Source organism: Coregonus lavaretus, assembly GCF_964263955.1.
Source record: "Coregonus lavaretus genome assembly, contig: HAP1_SCAFFOLD_759, whole genome shotgun sequence".
Lineage (NCBI taxonomy): Eukaryota > Metazoa > Chordata > Actinopteri > Salmoniformes > Salmonidae > Coregonus > Coregonus lavaretus.
The window spans coordinates 182613-199679 of record NW_028166726.1 but is presented as its reverse complement, the minus strand read 5'-3'; the positions used below and the strand labels follow the sequence as shown (position 1 = coordinate 199679).

At 42.3% G+C, this 17067-nt stretch overlaps 1 protein-coding gene across 1 annotated transcript in view; it reads right to left on the bottom strand.

Moving 5' to 3' along the window:
* LOC311114368 (cadherin-related family member 2-like) overlaps nt 1–13549 on the bottom strand; it is a 32940-nt gene extending 19391 nt beyond the window's left edge. The window contains exons 1-16 of the mRNA XM_084189626.1: nt 13482–13549; nt 13032–13100; nt 12758–12900; nt 12436–12486; nt 11891–11980; nt 9182–9271; nt 8824–8946; nt 7586–7732; nt 7162–7237; nt 6873–6985; nt 6539–6766; nt 6104–6259; nt 5206–5370; nt 4682–4743; nt 4198–4441; nt 3203–3436 (exon numbers count right to left, since the gene is read on the bottom strand). Coding sequence (XP_084045752.1) covers nt 3203–3436; nt 4198–4441; nt 4682–4743; nt 5206–5370; nt 6104–6259; nt 6539–6766; nt 6873–6985; nt 7162–7237; nt 7586–7732; nt 8824–8946; nt 9182–9271; nt 11891–11980; nt 12436–12486; nt 12758–12900; nt 13032–13100; nt 13482–13530 — 2040 coding nt within the window. The 5' untranslated portion in view covers nt 13531–13549. The remainder of the gene's footprint in view (nt 1–3202; nt 3437–4197; nt 4442–4681; nt 4744–5205; nt 5371–6103; nt 6260–6538; nt 6767–6872; nt 6986–7161; nt 7238–7585; nt 7733–8823; nt 8947–9181; nt 9272–11890; nt 11981–12435; nt 12487–12757; nt 12901–13031; nt 13101–13481) is intronic.
* Nucleotides 13550–17067: the final 3518 nt, after the last annotated feature.

Genomic DNA, 17067 nt, shown 5'->3' with positions numbered 1-17067 from the left:
TGATGTCTTGAGATGTTGCTTCAATATATCCACATCATTTTCCTTCCTCATGATGCCATCTATTTTGTGAAGTGCACCAGTCCCTCCTGCAGCAAAGCACCCCCACAGCATGATGCTGCCACCCCTGTGCATCACGGTTGGGATGGTGTTCTTCGGCTTGCAAGCCCCCCCCTTTTTCCTCCAAACATGACGATAGTCATTATGGCCAAACAGTTCTATTTTTGTTTCATCAGACCAAAGGACATTTCTCCAAAAAGTACGATCGTTGTCCCCATGTGCAGTTGCAAACCGTAGTCTGGCTTTTTTATGGCAGTTTTGGAGCAGTGGCTTCTTCCTTGCTGAGCGGCCTTTCAGGTTATGTCGATATAGGACTCGTTTTACTGTGGATATAGCTACTTTTGTACCTGTTTCCTCCAGCATCTTCACAAGGTCCTTTGCTGTTGTTCTGGGATTGATTTGCACTTTTCGCACCAAAGTACATTCATCTCTAAGAGACAGAACGCGTCTCCTTCCTGAGCGGTATAATAATAATAATATAATATGCCATTTAGCAGACGCTTTTATCCAAAGCGACTTACAGTCATGCGTGCATACATATTTTTTTTTGTGTATGGGTGGTCCCGGGGATTGAACCCTCTACCTTAGCGTTACAAGCACTGTGCTCTACCAGCTGAGCTACAGAGGACCCATGCGTGGTCCCATGGTGTTTATACTTGCGTACCATTGTTTGTAAAGATGAACGTGGTACCTTCAGGTGTTTGAAAATTGCTCCCAAGGATGAACCAGACTTGCGGAGGTCTACCATTTTCTTTCTGAGGTCTTGGCTGATTTCATGGATGGGTTTCCCTTTGTAATCCGTGATTGTCTGGAGTCCCTGCCACATACGTCTCATGTCTGCGCCGCTGAATTGTGACTCGACTTTGTCTCTGTACTGACGTTTTGCCTGTTTGACTGCCTTATGGAGGGCATAACTGGACTGTTTGTATTCAACCATATTCCCAGTCACATTGCCGTGGTTAGATGTGATGGTTTGCGCTTTCAGTTTTGAATGAATGCTGCCATCTATCCACATTTTTGGTTTGGGTAGGATTTAATCGTCACAGTGGGAACAACATCCCCTATACACTTCCTGATGAACTCAGTCACCGTATCAGTATATACATCAATGTCATTCTCAGAGGCAACCCGGAATATATCCCAGTCCGCATGATCAAAACAATCTTGAAGCATGGATTCCGATTGGTCAGACCGGCGATGAATAGACCTTAGCACGTGTACTTCCTGTTTGAAGAGAGGAGCAGAATGGAGTCGTGATCTGATTTGCCAAAGGGAGGGCGGGGGAGGGCCTTGTAGCCATCCCGGAAGGGAGAGTAACAATGGTAGAGAGTTTTTGAAGCTGAAGTACTACAGGCAATGTATTGACAGAACTTCGGCATCGTTTTCCTTAGATTTGCTTTGTTAAAATCCCCTGCTACAATAAATGCGGCCTCAGGATATGTGGTTTCCAGTTTGCACAAACCAAGTGTAGTTCCTTGTGGGCCGTTGTGGTATCGGCTTGAGGGGGAATATACACGGCTCTCTTGGGAGGGAATGCGGATGGCATTTGATTGTGAGGTATTCTAGGTCGGGTGAACAAAAGGACTTGACTTCCTGTACGTTACCACAATCACACAATGAGTAGTTAGTCATGAAACATACACCTCTGCCTTTCTTCTTCCCGGAGAGTTTTTTATTTTTGTTTATTTTAAAGTCATTTAGCAGACGCTCTTATCCAGAGCAATTAGGGTTAAGTGCCTTGCTCAAGGGCACGTCGACAGATTTTTCACCTAGTCGGCTCGGGGATTAGAACCAGCGACCTTTCGGTTACTGGCACAACGCTCTTACCCACTAAGCTACCTGCCGTCCATAACCCCATGACATTAATTCAGTGAACTGGAGCTACTACTGGAGCTCCTTGTCTGTCATATCTTCATCATCATCCTCCTCCTCCTCATCATCAGAGTCATCTTCTACCTCCTCTTCATCACTGGATGTGTCGATGTCGTCCTCCAGGTCTTCATCCTCGGAGTCTGATGTTCTGCCCTTCTTTGCCATCCTTCCCTGCTCTGGGTTGTCGAGGATTTTCAATTTATTTGGGTTTTGCTCCAAGTACTTTGCCTGTTCCTTTGGGAACATGGTATTAAACCAGCTGTGTAGCTCTACTTGGTACTCCCTGGTCCTCTCCTGGGCCATTATCTGGTAGCATTCCTTTTCCTTCTGGGGCAGCTTCTTCCACAGTGGGCTGACCACGGACATGCACTCCCTGGAGCTGAGGTGGCTCGACTCGGCTCTCAGCTCCGCCATCTTCTCGCTGTAGAACATTGTGTGACCCCACTCAGGTGGTTTTCTTGGGCTCGCCTTGAAACTTAATTTTCATCCCTTTTTGGGCAGCCAACGTTGAGGTCTGCACGCTTTTCCTGTTCTCCACTAGGATGCGCTGCCGCTCCTTATCTGTCACAGTACACAAAAATCAGTTCATGTTGACCTCGTATTCTTTCTGCACGAGTTCTTTATTCCTCTCTGCACGATGTACTGAGAACCCAGCTGGCTGTATGGACGGGGTAGTATATCCGGAGAGAGCCATGATTCCGTGAAAGTGTGTTCCAGTCCCTTATGTCTCTCTGGAAGGAGATCCTCGCCCTGAGCTTGTCTACTTTATTGTCCAGGGTCTGAAAATTAGCGAGTAATATACTTGGAAGTAGTGGATGGTGTGCACGCCTCCTGAATCAGACTAGAAGTCCACTCCGAATACCTCTTCTCCGCTGGTGGCATCTTGGAGCAGCCTCAGGGATAAGTTCAATTGCCCTGGGGAGGGTACGAACGAATGATCCAATTCAGAAAAGTCGTATTCCTGGTCGTAATGCTGGTGAGTTACCGCCGCTCTGATATCCAGAAGTTATTTCCGGCTGTATGTAATAATGCAAAAAAAAAAAAAACGTTTTGGGCTAATAATGTAAGAAATATCAAACAAATTAAAAAATAAATGCAATGTTGCTTCGGACCTAGCAACAGAGCTGCCAAGGGAACCTGATCCAATATTAACATTCCTACTCTGAGACACTTTGTGAATACGGGCCCAGAAATATGACATGGGGTTTTGGTACCAATACACCTGTTCACTTGTTCCGTTCAAAGGTTTGTGAGGGATGGACGGTGATCCTACCTCCACATTGATGACGACTGGCACCCAGGTGGACAGTGGTGGGCTGCCTTTGTCAGTTGCTGTCACGTTTAACTTAACCTGCCCATTATCCTCGTCCTGCATGGCCTCTCTGTCTAGCGGGCCATTGTTCTCCAACCAGCCTGTGGTGGGGTCAATGGTGAAGTTGGCACTGTAGTCACTGGTCACTATTCCGTACTCGATCTCGCTGTTGGGTGGCTCATCTCTGTCAGTAGCCTGAAAAAAACGAGAAGAAGGAAGAAAATCATCAACAACTAGAAGCAGCACAGAGGTCTATCTAGGTAGCAAAATTCTGGTAACTTTCCCCAAATTCCTAGGTTTTCCAGAAATCCCAGTTGGAAGATACCTGGAATTCAGTACGGAATAAGCAGGAAATCTGGAATCCTCTGACCTGGATTTTTAGAAAACCTGGGAATATATTTGGAAAGTTACTGGAATTTTGCTGGTCTACGGGTCTGCCATAGAGCAACATAGGGGTCAGCTGTAGAGCAGTATTAACCCTTTGGTTACTGCGTGTAGAGCAGGGTTCTCAAACTCATTCCATGGAGGGCCCCAGTGGCTGCTGGTTGTTGTTGTGTCCAATGAAGACCTAGACCACCAGGTGAGGGGACTTCCTAACTAATCACTGACCTTAATGGATAAATGAAGTACAAGGAAGGAGTGAAAACCCTGCAAACTCTCAGCCCTCCATGGAATGAGTTGGACACCTGTGGTGTGGAGCAGGGGTTTTCTAACATCTCCTCGGGGACCCCCAGGCGTTCCATGTTTTTATTTATTTATACAAGGGTCAATTAAAGAACAATTTCTTTTTTTACAATGCTTATTCCACACTTGGATTCAACTTGTCAACTAATCATCAAGTCCTTGATTAGGTGAATCAGTTGAGCTAGTTCAGGGCTACAACAAAATTATAAAACGTCTAGGGGTCCCTGAGGAGAGGTTTGGAAATCCACTTGTATAGAGACGCAGATACTGACCTGTACTTGAATTCTCAGGTTTGAGCCCTCTTTCACAAAGTCGATGTAGGATTCTCTGTTGAACTGTGGCGTCTGGTCGTTGATGTCTGTCAGTGTGATTTGTAACACGGTGGTCCCCGTGTTGTTGGCCTGGTCTCTTGCTTGCAGAGTTGCAGAATGCAGGGAGATGACCTCGCGGTCAATCAGTTTGCTGTTTGTCACAAAGATGCGCCCTGTCTTTGCATCCACATCGAAGTACTTTAGTCTGAAAACCAGAAATCCCTTTTCGTATTTAGTTCTCATGTATTGGGTCTCGTTTCAACAAACTTTGCCACCCCAATGTCAGACAACATCAAAGTTGATATACTGTATATTGTTAATGTTGTATGTTGTATGAAAGCCTATTATAAAGGAAACTACATTAATGAAGAATCATAAAGACATAAGAAAACCCTGGAATTCATTACAATACAACATACAGTATAATGGAATGCAGTGTACATACATGCTGTCTGGAAGAAGTCTGTATCTGATGCTGTCTTCATCCATAGTATCGGGATCGGTTGCCTGGGGGTGGGGGGGGGAGTAGAGTTTTGTGTTTGTACTTCCAATACATTTAGCAGCAACAATCAAAACAGAGGCAAGAACACAATCAAAGGCCGAATCACATTTTTTTACAAGAGTGTTTGATTTTACATAGCAGTGTGTCCTGGGTTGAGTGACTTAACACTGGATACTTTTTTTTTTTTTTTATTTATTTTTTTTATGTCATTTAGCAGACGCTCTTATCCAGAGCGACTTACAGGAGCAATTAGGGTTAAGTGCCTTGCTCAAGGGCACATCGACAGATTTTTCACCTAGTCGGCTCGGGGATTAGAACCAGCGACCTTTCGGTTACTGGCACAACGCTCTTACCCACTAAGCTACCTGCCGCCCTACTATACTTCAACACACCGTTCAAATCAAACACGGTGCGCATTGCACATTGGTTAAATTCCAGCCAGACTGGTAACAATAACATGGACCTACTGTTATCGTGTCCACAGTGGTTCCATTAGCACTGTGCTCATCAACCTCGAGGTCGTAGGTTTCTTTGGGGAACGTGGGGCTGTTGTCATTAACGTCTTTGATCTGAATGGTGACTGTGGCCGTGGAACAGCAGTCTACCGTGTTGGAGGCATCCTCGGCGATAATCTGCACAGGAAAAACAACCACGACTCACCTCACGTTTAAACACACGCTTTCGGACAGAGTTAGAATGTTGGTTCTTTGTGGTGAATATCAATAAGTAAACCTCGGGTTAAAAAGCTGTGCACTATTTGGTGAAGAGGGTGCCATTTGAGACAGTGTTGGTTTTTGAAAATGGTGATATGATCGTCAAAACAATATTTTTTTGGGGTACAATGTATTGTTGATCATGCGGTATCATTGTTCACGTTCTGCAGCTTGGCAACCGGCCCGTTAGAGACCGTTAAATGTCTCTCACGTGTCCGAAGTTCACCTGGCTATACCGTGTGAAGGGTGCAGTGCTACCTCCTTCCACATCAGTAATCACCCTGTGTGCAATGGATCCTATAATGTGTTTGCCGTCTTAACTACACAAAACCTGTTTCAGCAAAGCTAGGATAATTCTGGCATTGGACACACTCCAAACCACTTAGTTTGTCTGGTTGAATTCTTCAATCAACTTGTCACACATCTTCTTTGAAAATGTTGTCAAATGTATTTGAATGATTATGATGACCTGGTGATTCTTGATGATTTGACTGTTTGTCTATGGTTTCAGTCAGTCAAAATATAGTGAAGACGTTTGCCACATTATGTGGACATAGTACCCTACTTTTGACCCGGTCCTTATTGGGTGGAAAGTAGTGCACTAAATAGGGAATAGGTTGCCATTTGGGACACATAAAGTTTTACTTCTTACCTGGACAACCATTGATGTCTTCGTCTCGTAGTCCACAGCCTGGGAGTTCTTGACCATGATCTGAACTAGGCTTTCTGAGTAGGCAATCTGTGGCGACACACTGAACGCATCCTTGTCTGGTCCGGCAAGGCTTAGTACGAATTTTCCATTGTCTCCCTACATCAGAATACAGATGTTGACCGATTTTCTGGCATGAGTAAACTCAGGTCCCACATGACTTTGATGTTTAAAAAATAAATACAAATGTGTGATTAGGGTTGCAAAATTCTGGTAACTTTTTTAAAAAATCCTAGGTTTTCCAGTAATCCTTGTTGGAGGATTCCAGATTTTGTTATTCATTACTCCTTTTCCCCTCCTAATTCCGGGAATCTTCCAACCAATAGTTCCAGAAAATTCCAAAATGTTGCAACCCTATTTGTTATAAAGGGCTCTGACCTGATCCAGATCTTTGGCTTTGATGTTGAGGCCGTCGACTGGAACACCCATGGAGGAGTGCTCAAAGATGTTGGCCGTGAAGCTGCTGGCCTCCACGCAGGGATCGGTGGGATTCACGCCGCAGCTATAAAATTTAGGCTTGTTGTCGTTGATGTCACCGATGGTAATCCGCACCTCAGTAGTGGTGTGGGCTTGGGTCCCCAGGACACTTGGATTCTTCTCCGTTGCCTGGAATTGTAGTTTTATTAACAGTAGGTCAGCTCGAAAATGAAATATTGTCTTTCGGATAATTACTTTTGGAAATGCTGTAAAGGATTAAGCAATAAAAGCATACCGTCACTTCAAGGACGACGACGAAATTGATATCCATCAAAGCCTCTCGGTCGATATCACCTTTGACAGATATGATTCCATCACTGGCTGTGATCTCAAACAGGTCATTGGTACCTGCAAAATAAAAAAACATATTATCAGAGTTCAATCTTCATCCTAATTCCAACAATTTAAAAAATATTTTTATTCCTTTATCTTTTCAAGAGTTTTCAGCACAACGGCGATGGACTGATGTTTCCCGCTAACAACCTGAAATGAGCAGATGTTCAGAGAGATGTAGTTTTGCTCACCTTCAATGCTGTAGGTGATGAAATCATTGATTCCTGTGTCCTGATCAATTGCTTGCACTTTAAACACAGACTGGCCCTGAAATGAAAGAGAGACAGTAGAGTCCAGTGAAAGGCTGACGTCAACAAAGGCTTTTGTCCCCTGTTTGCCACCCCAAAAGTTGTAAATGTCCCTGTTTCAAAAGTAGTGCACCAAATAAGGAAAAGGGTGCCATTTGGGACCTTAACGTTTACAATTGTTTATCTATTTAGGAAGATGTGTGTGTACTGGAATACGGCACCTAGCTGCTGTGTACAACAACACTAAACTAATAAAAAAGGACTTAGCTGTTGGTCGAAACGCACGATGGGAACATCGTTTCACATTCTCAGGCGGTTGAACTATGTACTAAAGGGAAAGTGCCAATTTTGGCAACACCTGACTCACCACTGGAGAATGCTCATTGACAGTGGTCGCGTAAGGAGTGCTTAGAAACTGTGGATCCAGGTCTGGGATGTCCACTACGGTGATGAAGGCAAAGGCAGTGTTGGACTGATAAACAGTTCCTTCATTATACACAGGGCCTCCACCATCCTGTGAGGGGAAACACAAATCACAAACAGAAAACCAAATTTAATAGGCCAGTTTCTCAGATTAAAGCCCACAACTGGACCAAAAAGCATGATCAATTCCAGAAAGGACTTGTTTTTATAGGAATCCAGAAAACCACTTCCAGTAAGTGACTAGTGAAGATACAGTGATAGAGAAGTGTTGAGATGGGCTAGTGAATAGAGAAGTGTTGAGATGGGCTAGTGAATAGAGAAGTGTTGAGATGGGCTAGTGAATAGAGAAGTGTCGAGATGGGCTAGTGAATAGAGAAGTGTTGAGATGGGCTAGTGAATAGAGAAGTGTTGAGATGGGCTAGTGAATAGAGAAGTGTTGAGATGGGCTAGTGAATAGAGAAGTGCTGAGATGGGCTAGTGAATAGAGAAGTGTTGAGATGGGCTAGTGAATAGAGAAGTGTTGAGATGGGCTAGTGAATAGAGAAGTGTTGAGATGGGCTAGTGAATAGAGAAGTGTTGAGATGGGCTAGTGAATAGAGAAGTGTCGAGATGGGCTATTGAATAGAGAAGTGTTGAGATGGGCTAGTGAATAGAGAAGTGTTGAGATGGGCTAGTGAATAGAGAAGTGTTGAGATGGGCTAGTGAATAGAGAAGTGTTGAGATGGGCTAGTGAATAGAGAAGTGCTGAGATGGGCTAGTGAATAGAGAAGTGTTGAGATGGGCTAGTGAATAGAGAAGTGTTGAGATGGGCTAGTGAATAGAGAAGTGTTGAGATGGGCTAGTGAATAGAGAAGTGTTGAGATGGGCTAGTGAATAGAGAAGTGTTGAGATGGGCTAGTGAATAGAGAAGTGTTGAGATGGGCTAGTGAATAGAGAAGTGTCGAGATGGGCTAGTGAATAGAGAAGTGTCGAGATGGGCTAGTGAATAGAGAAGTGTCGAGATGGGCTAGTGAATAGAGAAGTGTTGAGATGGGCTAGTGAATAGAGAAGTGTTGAGATGGGCTATTGAATAGAGAAGTGTTGAAATGGGCTAGTGAATAGAGAAGTGTTGAGATGGGCTAGTGAATAGAGAAGTGTTGAGATGGGCTAGTGAATAGAGAAGTGTTGAGATGGGCTACTTACTGTTGCATTGATCTTCAACCGATAGAAAGTGCTCAAACTGGTAAAACTCAGTGTTTTAATCAGTTTGACTTCGCCATTATACTCATTGATAGAAAAATGATTTAGTCCATCATTTGGACTAGCCTAGAAATGAGGAGAGGGTTGGGTTTAAATAAATGTAGTCGATATAACAATCTTAAGCCATATTGTCTGTTCTAATTTGCCCCAATGTCTGTTGAGAAGGGATTGCATTATTATCTGCTACGTGACTAATGTTGGGGATGTAACGCGGTCCCCCCGTTCACTGTTTATGTTTTGAGTCAGGTTCACTTATGTATCAATACAGAAAATCTCCTTTGTGTCCAAAAGCAATACTTACCTCATCAATCCTGTACTTTACAACACCAGCAAGTCCAGCATCTACGTCTTTGGCAGATACTTGAAACAGAAGAGTGTCCAAGGCGGTATTCTAATAACAAAAAACAGACAGAGGGAGGCAAGGACGTTGGAGGCAAAATAGTACTTTTTTCATCACCATTTAGAAAAGTACCCTTTTCAAAAGCAGAGCGCAATGATTGTCTCCTGACTACACACACTAGCAACGGACCCGGTTAGATGTAGATTTTCCGTACTAAGTCTTATAGGATCAAGTGAGAATGAAATCACTGAGGATTACCAGCAAACTACATACAGAATTAACTGTAGGCTAAAAGCTCACTGCTATCAGTAGGCCTGTAGCACCTTTAAATGGGCAGTGCAGTCAAACACCTAATTTTCCTTTTATGTACAGTGCATTCGGAAAGTATTCAGACCCCTTTACTTTTTCCACATTTTGCTACGTTACAGCCTTATTCTATTTAATTTATATATTTTTTGTATTATTAATCTATACACAGTACCCAATAAAAATAAATAAAAAATTACATAAGTATTCAGCCCCTTTACTCAGTACTTTGTTGAAGCACCTTTGGCAGCAATTACAGACTCAAGTCTTCTTGGGTATGATGCTACAAGCTTGGCACACCTGTATTTGGGGAGTTTCTCCCATTCTTCTCTGCAGATCCTCTCAAGCTCTGTCAGGTTGGATGGGGAGCGTTGCTGCACAGCTATTTTCAGGTCTCTCCAGAGATGTTCGATCGGGTTCAAGTCCGGGCTCTGGCTGGGCCACTCAAGGACATTCAGAGACTTGTCCCGAAGCCACTCCTGCGTTGTCTTGGCTGTGTGCTTAGGGTCGTTGTCCTGTTGGAAGGTGAACCTTCGCCCCAGTCTGAGGTCCTGAGCGCTCTGGAGCAGGTTTTCATCAAGGATCTCTCTGTGCTTTGCTCCGTTCATCTTTCTCTCGATCCTGACTAGTCTCCCAGTCCCTGCCGCTTAAAAACATCCCCACAGCATGATACTGCCACCACCATGCTTCACCGTAGGGATGGTGCCAGGTTTCCTCCAGACGTGATGCTTGGCACTCAGGCTTGGTTTCATCAGACCAGAGAATCTTGTTTCTCATGGTCTGAGAGTCTTTAGGGAAGGGTACCAAAACATTTATGCAGCATTGAAAGTCCCCAAGAACACAGTGGCCTCCATCATTCTTAAATGGAAGAAGTTTGGAACCACCAAGACTCTTCCTAGAGCTGGCCGCCTGGCCAAACTGAGCAATCGGGAGAGAAGGGCCTTGGTAAGGGAGGTTACCAAGAACCCGATGGTCACTCTGACAGAGCTCCAGAGTAACTCTGTGGAGATGGGAGAACCTTCCAGAAGGACAACCATCTCTGCAGCACTCCACCAATCAGGTCTTTATGGTAGAGTGGCCAGGCGGAAGCCACTCCTCAGTAAAAGTCACATGACAGCCCGCTTGGAGTTTGCCAAAAGGCACCTAAAGGACTCAGACCATGAGAAACAAGATTCTCTGGTCTGATGAAACCAAGATTGAACTCTTTGGCCTGAATGACAAGCGTCATGTCTGGAGGAAACCTGGCACCATCCCTACTGTGAAGCATGGTGGTGGCAGCATCATGCTGTTGGGATGTTTTTAAGCGGCAGGGACTGGGAGACTAGTCAGGATCGAGAGAAAGATGAACGGAGCAAAGCACAGAGAGATCCTTGATGAAAACCTGCTCCAGAGCGCTCAGGACCTCAGACTGGGGCGAAGGTTCACCTTCCAACAGGACAACGACCCTAAGCACACAGCCAAGACAACCTGACAGAGCTTGAGAGGATCTGCAGAGAACAATGGCAGAAACTCCCCAAATACAGGTGTCCAAGCTTGTAGCGTCATACCCAAGAAGACTCAAGGCTGTAATCGCTGCCAAAGGTGCTTCAACAAAGTACTGAGTAAAGGTTCTGAAAACGTATGTAAATATGATATTTCCGTTTTTTATTTGTATAAATGTGCAAACATTTTAAAAACCAGTTGTTGCTTTGTCATTATGGGGTATTGTGTGTAGATTGATGAGAGAAAAATATAAATTTAATCAATTTTAGAACAAGGCTGTAACGTAACAAAATGTGGAAAAAGTCAAGGGGCCTGAATACTTTCCGAATGCACTGTATATATATATATATATATATATATATTATATATTTCCACACTACGTCAAAATAACACTTTAAAATTAAAAATGATGATAATGCCCTTTTAGTGTAAGAACTTTTTAAAGAAACAAAAACGCCTGTAATTTCAGCCTGTTCTGGTGGGATGGAGTTATTGGCCCACAGCATCATTATTCTGACCAATGACCAGTCGTTTCTGATCTGATCATATTTGATTTGATAAATGTAACCTACAACCTACAGCCAAGGGATAAGAATACTTTCTGTAAATAATATGAAAATAATATAAATACATTTCAAAAAACGTTATTTAAGTATAAATTACCAAAGTTTCTATAGATTTCCCAAATTACCTGATAGTTTACCAACATTTCTGAAAATGTGGGTAACTTTGTAAATTAGTTTTGAAACCATAGTCAGTTGAGATGATTTCACAGGCTCATGAAGTTGCCCACAATTTCTTAGTTATGGCTGGAAATTAATTGAATCTGCCATATAAATGAAATTCTTATTAAAGGAATGTAAAATTAGTAATTGTACTTACTTCTTTGACATTTTCGTTGTAAGGTGCATTTACAAATATGGGTCGGTTATCATTCGCATCTGTTATGATTATCTGAATTACACCGGGAACCTAAAAAAGACGACATGATATATTGTTATAAAACATGTATCAATGTGTTTAAAAACAATAAAAGAAATCTATAAAAGTATAGTTTAATTTTTTTTAAAGTTTGGTATTTTATTAGGATCCCCATTAGCTGTTGCAAAAGCAGCAGCTACTCTTCCTGGGGTCCACACAAAACACGAAACATGACATAATACAGAACATTAATAGACAAGAACAGCTCAAGGACAGAACTACATAAAACAATTTTAAAGGCACACGTAGCCTACATATCAATACATAGACACAAACTATCTAGGTCAAATAGGGGAGAGGTGTTGTGCCGTGAGGTGTTGCTTTATCTGTTTTCTGAAACCAGGTTTGATGTTTATTTGAGCAATATGAGATGGAACGGAGCTTTCTGGAATTTGTTCTGGATGTGTGGACTGGGAAAAGAGTTAGAGGCTTTACTGTGAACTTACTGTATAAACACCGTCAGAAACCACAACGCCGATAGAGAATACACCATTGCCCTAAACAAATATAAGCTAATCAATTAGAGATTCAGGTTAGGCAAAATAAAGGCTAAAATACTGAAATATTGAAATGGCTGAAATAATACTTAAACACTGAAATGGCTGAAAAAATACTGAAATACTCAAATGGCAGATAATACTAAAATGGCTGGAATAATACTAAAATAGCTGAAACAATACTCCAAATACTGAAATGGCTGAAACAATCCTGAAATAATAAAATGGCTGAAACAATCCTGAAATACTCAAATGGGAGACGAGGACCTACATCATCTCTCTCCAAGGGGTTCTGGATGGTTACTCTCCCTGTGTTTGGGTCGACATTAAAGTAGGTTGATTTTGTCCCTTCAATCTTGTATGTAAGTGGGTCAGAATCAGGATCAGATGCTTCTATTTGAAAGGCAAACTCATCTGAAGGGAGAGGGTGTTGGGTTGACAAAATGTGAGTCAAAAACCAGTATGTGGCAAAGAGCATGCATGAATTGACATACTATTTTGTTATAAAAAAAACTTTCATATTACTGAGTACAATTAACACATACTTATTGGAGTATCTTCCACTACTTCGGCATGAGTTGTTAAAATGCTCGGGATTCGGTTTTGGCTTTGAGCTGTAGAAAAAGCAGAGACAGTTTCATCAGAAATAAATGACGAGTAATCATATCAAGTCCAAAGCAAAATGGGTCCTACTTCACAATAATATTGATAACATTGAGTTTAAACTTCCTCGCTGTATCTGTGAAATTGCCATTAAACATACAGTATCAATGTATGAATAGACATCACATTATTAGACGTAAAGTTTAATGCGGTTAAATAGACAGTGCAACAGGAGTCCTGGGTCTCTAACCACATCCTATTCACTATATAGGGTACTACTTTTGACCAGGGCTCGTATTCCCTGTGGGGTTAAAATAAATGCTCTACTTAGGGGATAAGGTGCCATTTGGGATGCAGAGAGGATGTGTTTAGAGACCCAGGTAGGTACTCACCTCCAGCGAAGAGGATCACAAGACACAGCAGCAGCAGACTGCCCTCCATCCTTCGCAGGCCTGCTAACTCAGACTACACACAAAACACCATAGAATGACATATTATATGTAAAAACACCATAGAATGACATATTATATGTCAAAACACCATAGAATGACATATTATATGTCAAAACACCATAGAATGACATATTATATGTAAAAACACCATAGAATGACATATTATATGTCAAAACACCATAGAATGACATATTAGCACACAAAACACCATAGAATGACATATTAGCACACAAAACACCATAGAATGACATATTAGCACACAAAACACCATAGAATGACATATTAGAACACAAAACACCATAGAATTGCATATTAGAACTCAACATGGCTGACCCTGTAAAACAACATATTTCCCTGCACCTATGTTGTGTAAGTGACATTTTCTTATTATTAGAACTCAAAATACCATTGAAGTACATTTTAGAACTCAAAATACCATAGAAGTACATTTTAGAACTCAAAATACCATTGAAGTACATTTTAGACCTCAAAATACCATTGAAGTACATTTTAGAACTCAAAATACCATTGAAGTACATTTTAGAACTCAAAACACCATAGAAGTACATTTTAGACCTGAAAACACCTTCTCAGTCAATCAGGAGAACAAGTATTTGATACACTGATGATTTTGCAGGTTTTCCTACTTACAAAGCATGTAGAGGTCTGTAATTTTTATCATAGGTACACTTCAACTGTGAGAGATGGAATCTAAAACAAAAATCCAGAAAATCACATTGTATGATTTTTAAGTAATTCATTTGCATTTTATTGCATGACATAAGTATTTGATCACCTACCAACCAGTAAGAATTCCGGCTCTCACAGACCTGTTAGTTTTTCTTTAAGAAGCCCTCCTGTTCTCCACTCATTACCTGTATTAACTGCACCTGTTTGAACTCGTTACCTGTATAAAACACACCTGTCCACACACTCAATCAAACAGACTCCAACCTCTCCACAATGGCCAAGACCAGAGAGCTGTGTAAGGACATCAGGGATAAAATTGTAGACCTGCACAAGGCTGGGATGGGCTACAGGACAATAGGCAAGCAGCTTGGTGAGAAGGCAACAACTGTTGGCGCAATTATTAGAAAATGGAAGAAGTTCAAGATGACGGTCAATCACCCTCGGTCTGGGGCTCCATGCAAGATCTCACCTCGTGGGGCATCAATGATCATGAGGAAGGTGAGGGATCAGCCCAGAACTACATGACAGGACCTGGTCAATGACCTGAAGAGAGCTGGGACCACAGTCTCAAAGAAAACCATTAGTAACACACTATGCCGTCATGGATTAAAATCCTGCAGCGCACGCAAGGTCCCCCTGCTCAAGCCAGCGCATGTCCAGGCCCGTCTGAAGTTTGCCAATGACCATCTGGATGATCCAGAGGAGGAATGGGAGAAGGTCATGTGGTCTGATGAGACAAAAATAGAGCTTTTTGGTCTAAACTCCACTTGCCGTGTTTGGAGGAAGAAGAAGGATGAGTACAACCCCAAGAACACCATCCCAACCGTGAAGCATGGAGGTGGAAACATCATTCTTTGGGGATGCTTTTCTGCAAAGGGGACAGGACGACTGCACCGTATTGAGGGTTGGATGGATGGGGCCATGTATCGCGAGATCTTGGCCAACAACCTCCTTCCCTCAGTAAGAGCATTGAAGATGGGTCGTGGCTGGGTCTTCCAGCATGACAACGACCCGAAACACACAGCCAGGGCAACTAAGGAGTGGCTCCGTAAGAAGCATCTCAAGGTCCTGGAGTGGCCTAGCCAGTCTCCAGACCAGAACCCAATAGAAAATCTTTGGAGGGAGCTGAAAGTCCGTATTGCCCAGCAACAGCCCCGAAACCTGAAGGATCTGGAGAAGGTCTGTATGGAGAAGTGGGCCAAAATCCCTGCTGCAGTGTGTGCAAACCTGGTCAAGACCTACAGGAAACGTATGATCTCTGTAATTGCAAACAAAGGTTTATGTACCAAATATTAAGTTCTGCTTTTCTGATGTATCAAATACTTATGTCATGCAATAAAATGCAAATGAATTACTTAAAAATCATACAATGTGATTTTCTGGATTTTTGTTTTAGATTCCGTCTCTCACAGTTGAAGTGTACCTATGATAAAAATGACAGACCTCTACATGCTTTGTAAGTAGGAAAACCTGCAAAATCGGCAGTGTATCAAATACTTGTTCTCCCCACTGTAGGTATCGGTGGCTGTATTTACATAGCAACACTAACATTTTAGTCATTTAGCAGACACTTATCCAGAGTGACATACAGGAGCAATTAAGGTTATGTGCTTTGCTCAAGGATACATCAACAGATTTTTTCACCTAGATTTTTCACCTAATGCTCTTAACTGCTAAGCAACCTGTCACCTCTAATAACTCAAATCTGATTTTCCTTCTATAGCCAGTATTTTTTTCTGACTGTCCACAGTCAGTTTTACATGTGACCCATATCCGATTTGTGCATTCACACTGATGTAGACTCTGAAGTAGCACACAGATGCATTGCTCAGTTTCCTGTTACTGTTCCTTTACATTTTGGGGTGGTTGTCATGGTAATGCCAGGTCATGTGCCCGCCCCCCCAACAACAACAAAAAACACATCAGAGCAAACAAATCTGATCTGAGAATCCAGACAGAGGTCACATATGGAGGATGGGGTTTGTATCAGGATTCAGATTCACATATGGAGGTGGTATAAATCTGAAGTTATTTTTGCTGTTTACACATTAGGGAAAATATCAGATAGGTATCAGGTATGCAAATAATTGCCAAAAATCTGAATTGGGCTGACTGTGTGGCCTCCAGCAATACTGTAGGTATTATCAGAGCCAGTTGTCAGTGGTTTTAGTGGAGCTTGGGATCTCCCTGCCCCCCAGCAAGCAAATCAAATGTCCTGCAACTTGTTGTGATATTGATAACCACCAGAACCAATCAATAAAATGTCACAATAAGGTGCAGGGAGAACCCCAGCTTCACTAAAATCATTAACAACTACGTGCCATTTTGTTAAATAAATGTTGTAAATATTTGGTTTTAATATCGTCACCTCTTGAAGAGCATAGTCAGAACTACACATTTCCGATTGTTGCACATTTATCTCCATCGTCAGAGTTATACAGCAAGTGGGCCTAACTGCATGCTTATCATGATCAGTAAACATCAATTGATCATGTATTTTCAGATACGTGGTGGTAGCCTATCCATTTGGCATGTAGCTAGCTAGCTAGCTAAGCGAACAACGTGTAATTTAGCTTGCTTCATCATAGATTAGGTTTTTGGAAAGAGCTCGACATCGGCAAGTCCTCGTCCTAGTAAAGTTGTCTGTCTGACTACTGTCCTCACCACTGTAGATGGCAAGCAAATCAAACAATATTTGGATATAGACATCTAGTTTATCCCCTTGTTAACTAGCCATATTGACGCGATCTGTTATTAGCTAGCTAGCCAATTTGACGTGGTCCATCAATAAATATAGCCTATTATGTCTGTAAGCAGCATTCATGATTAACTATGT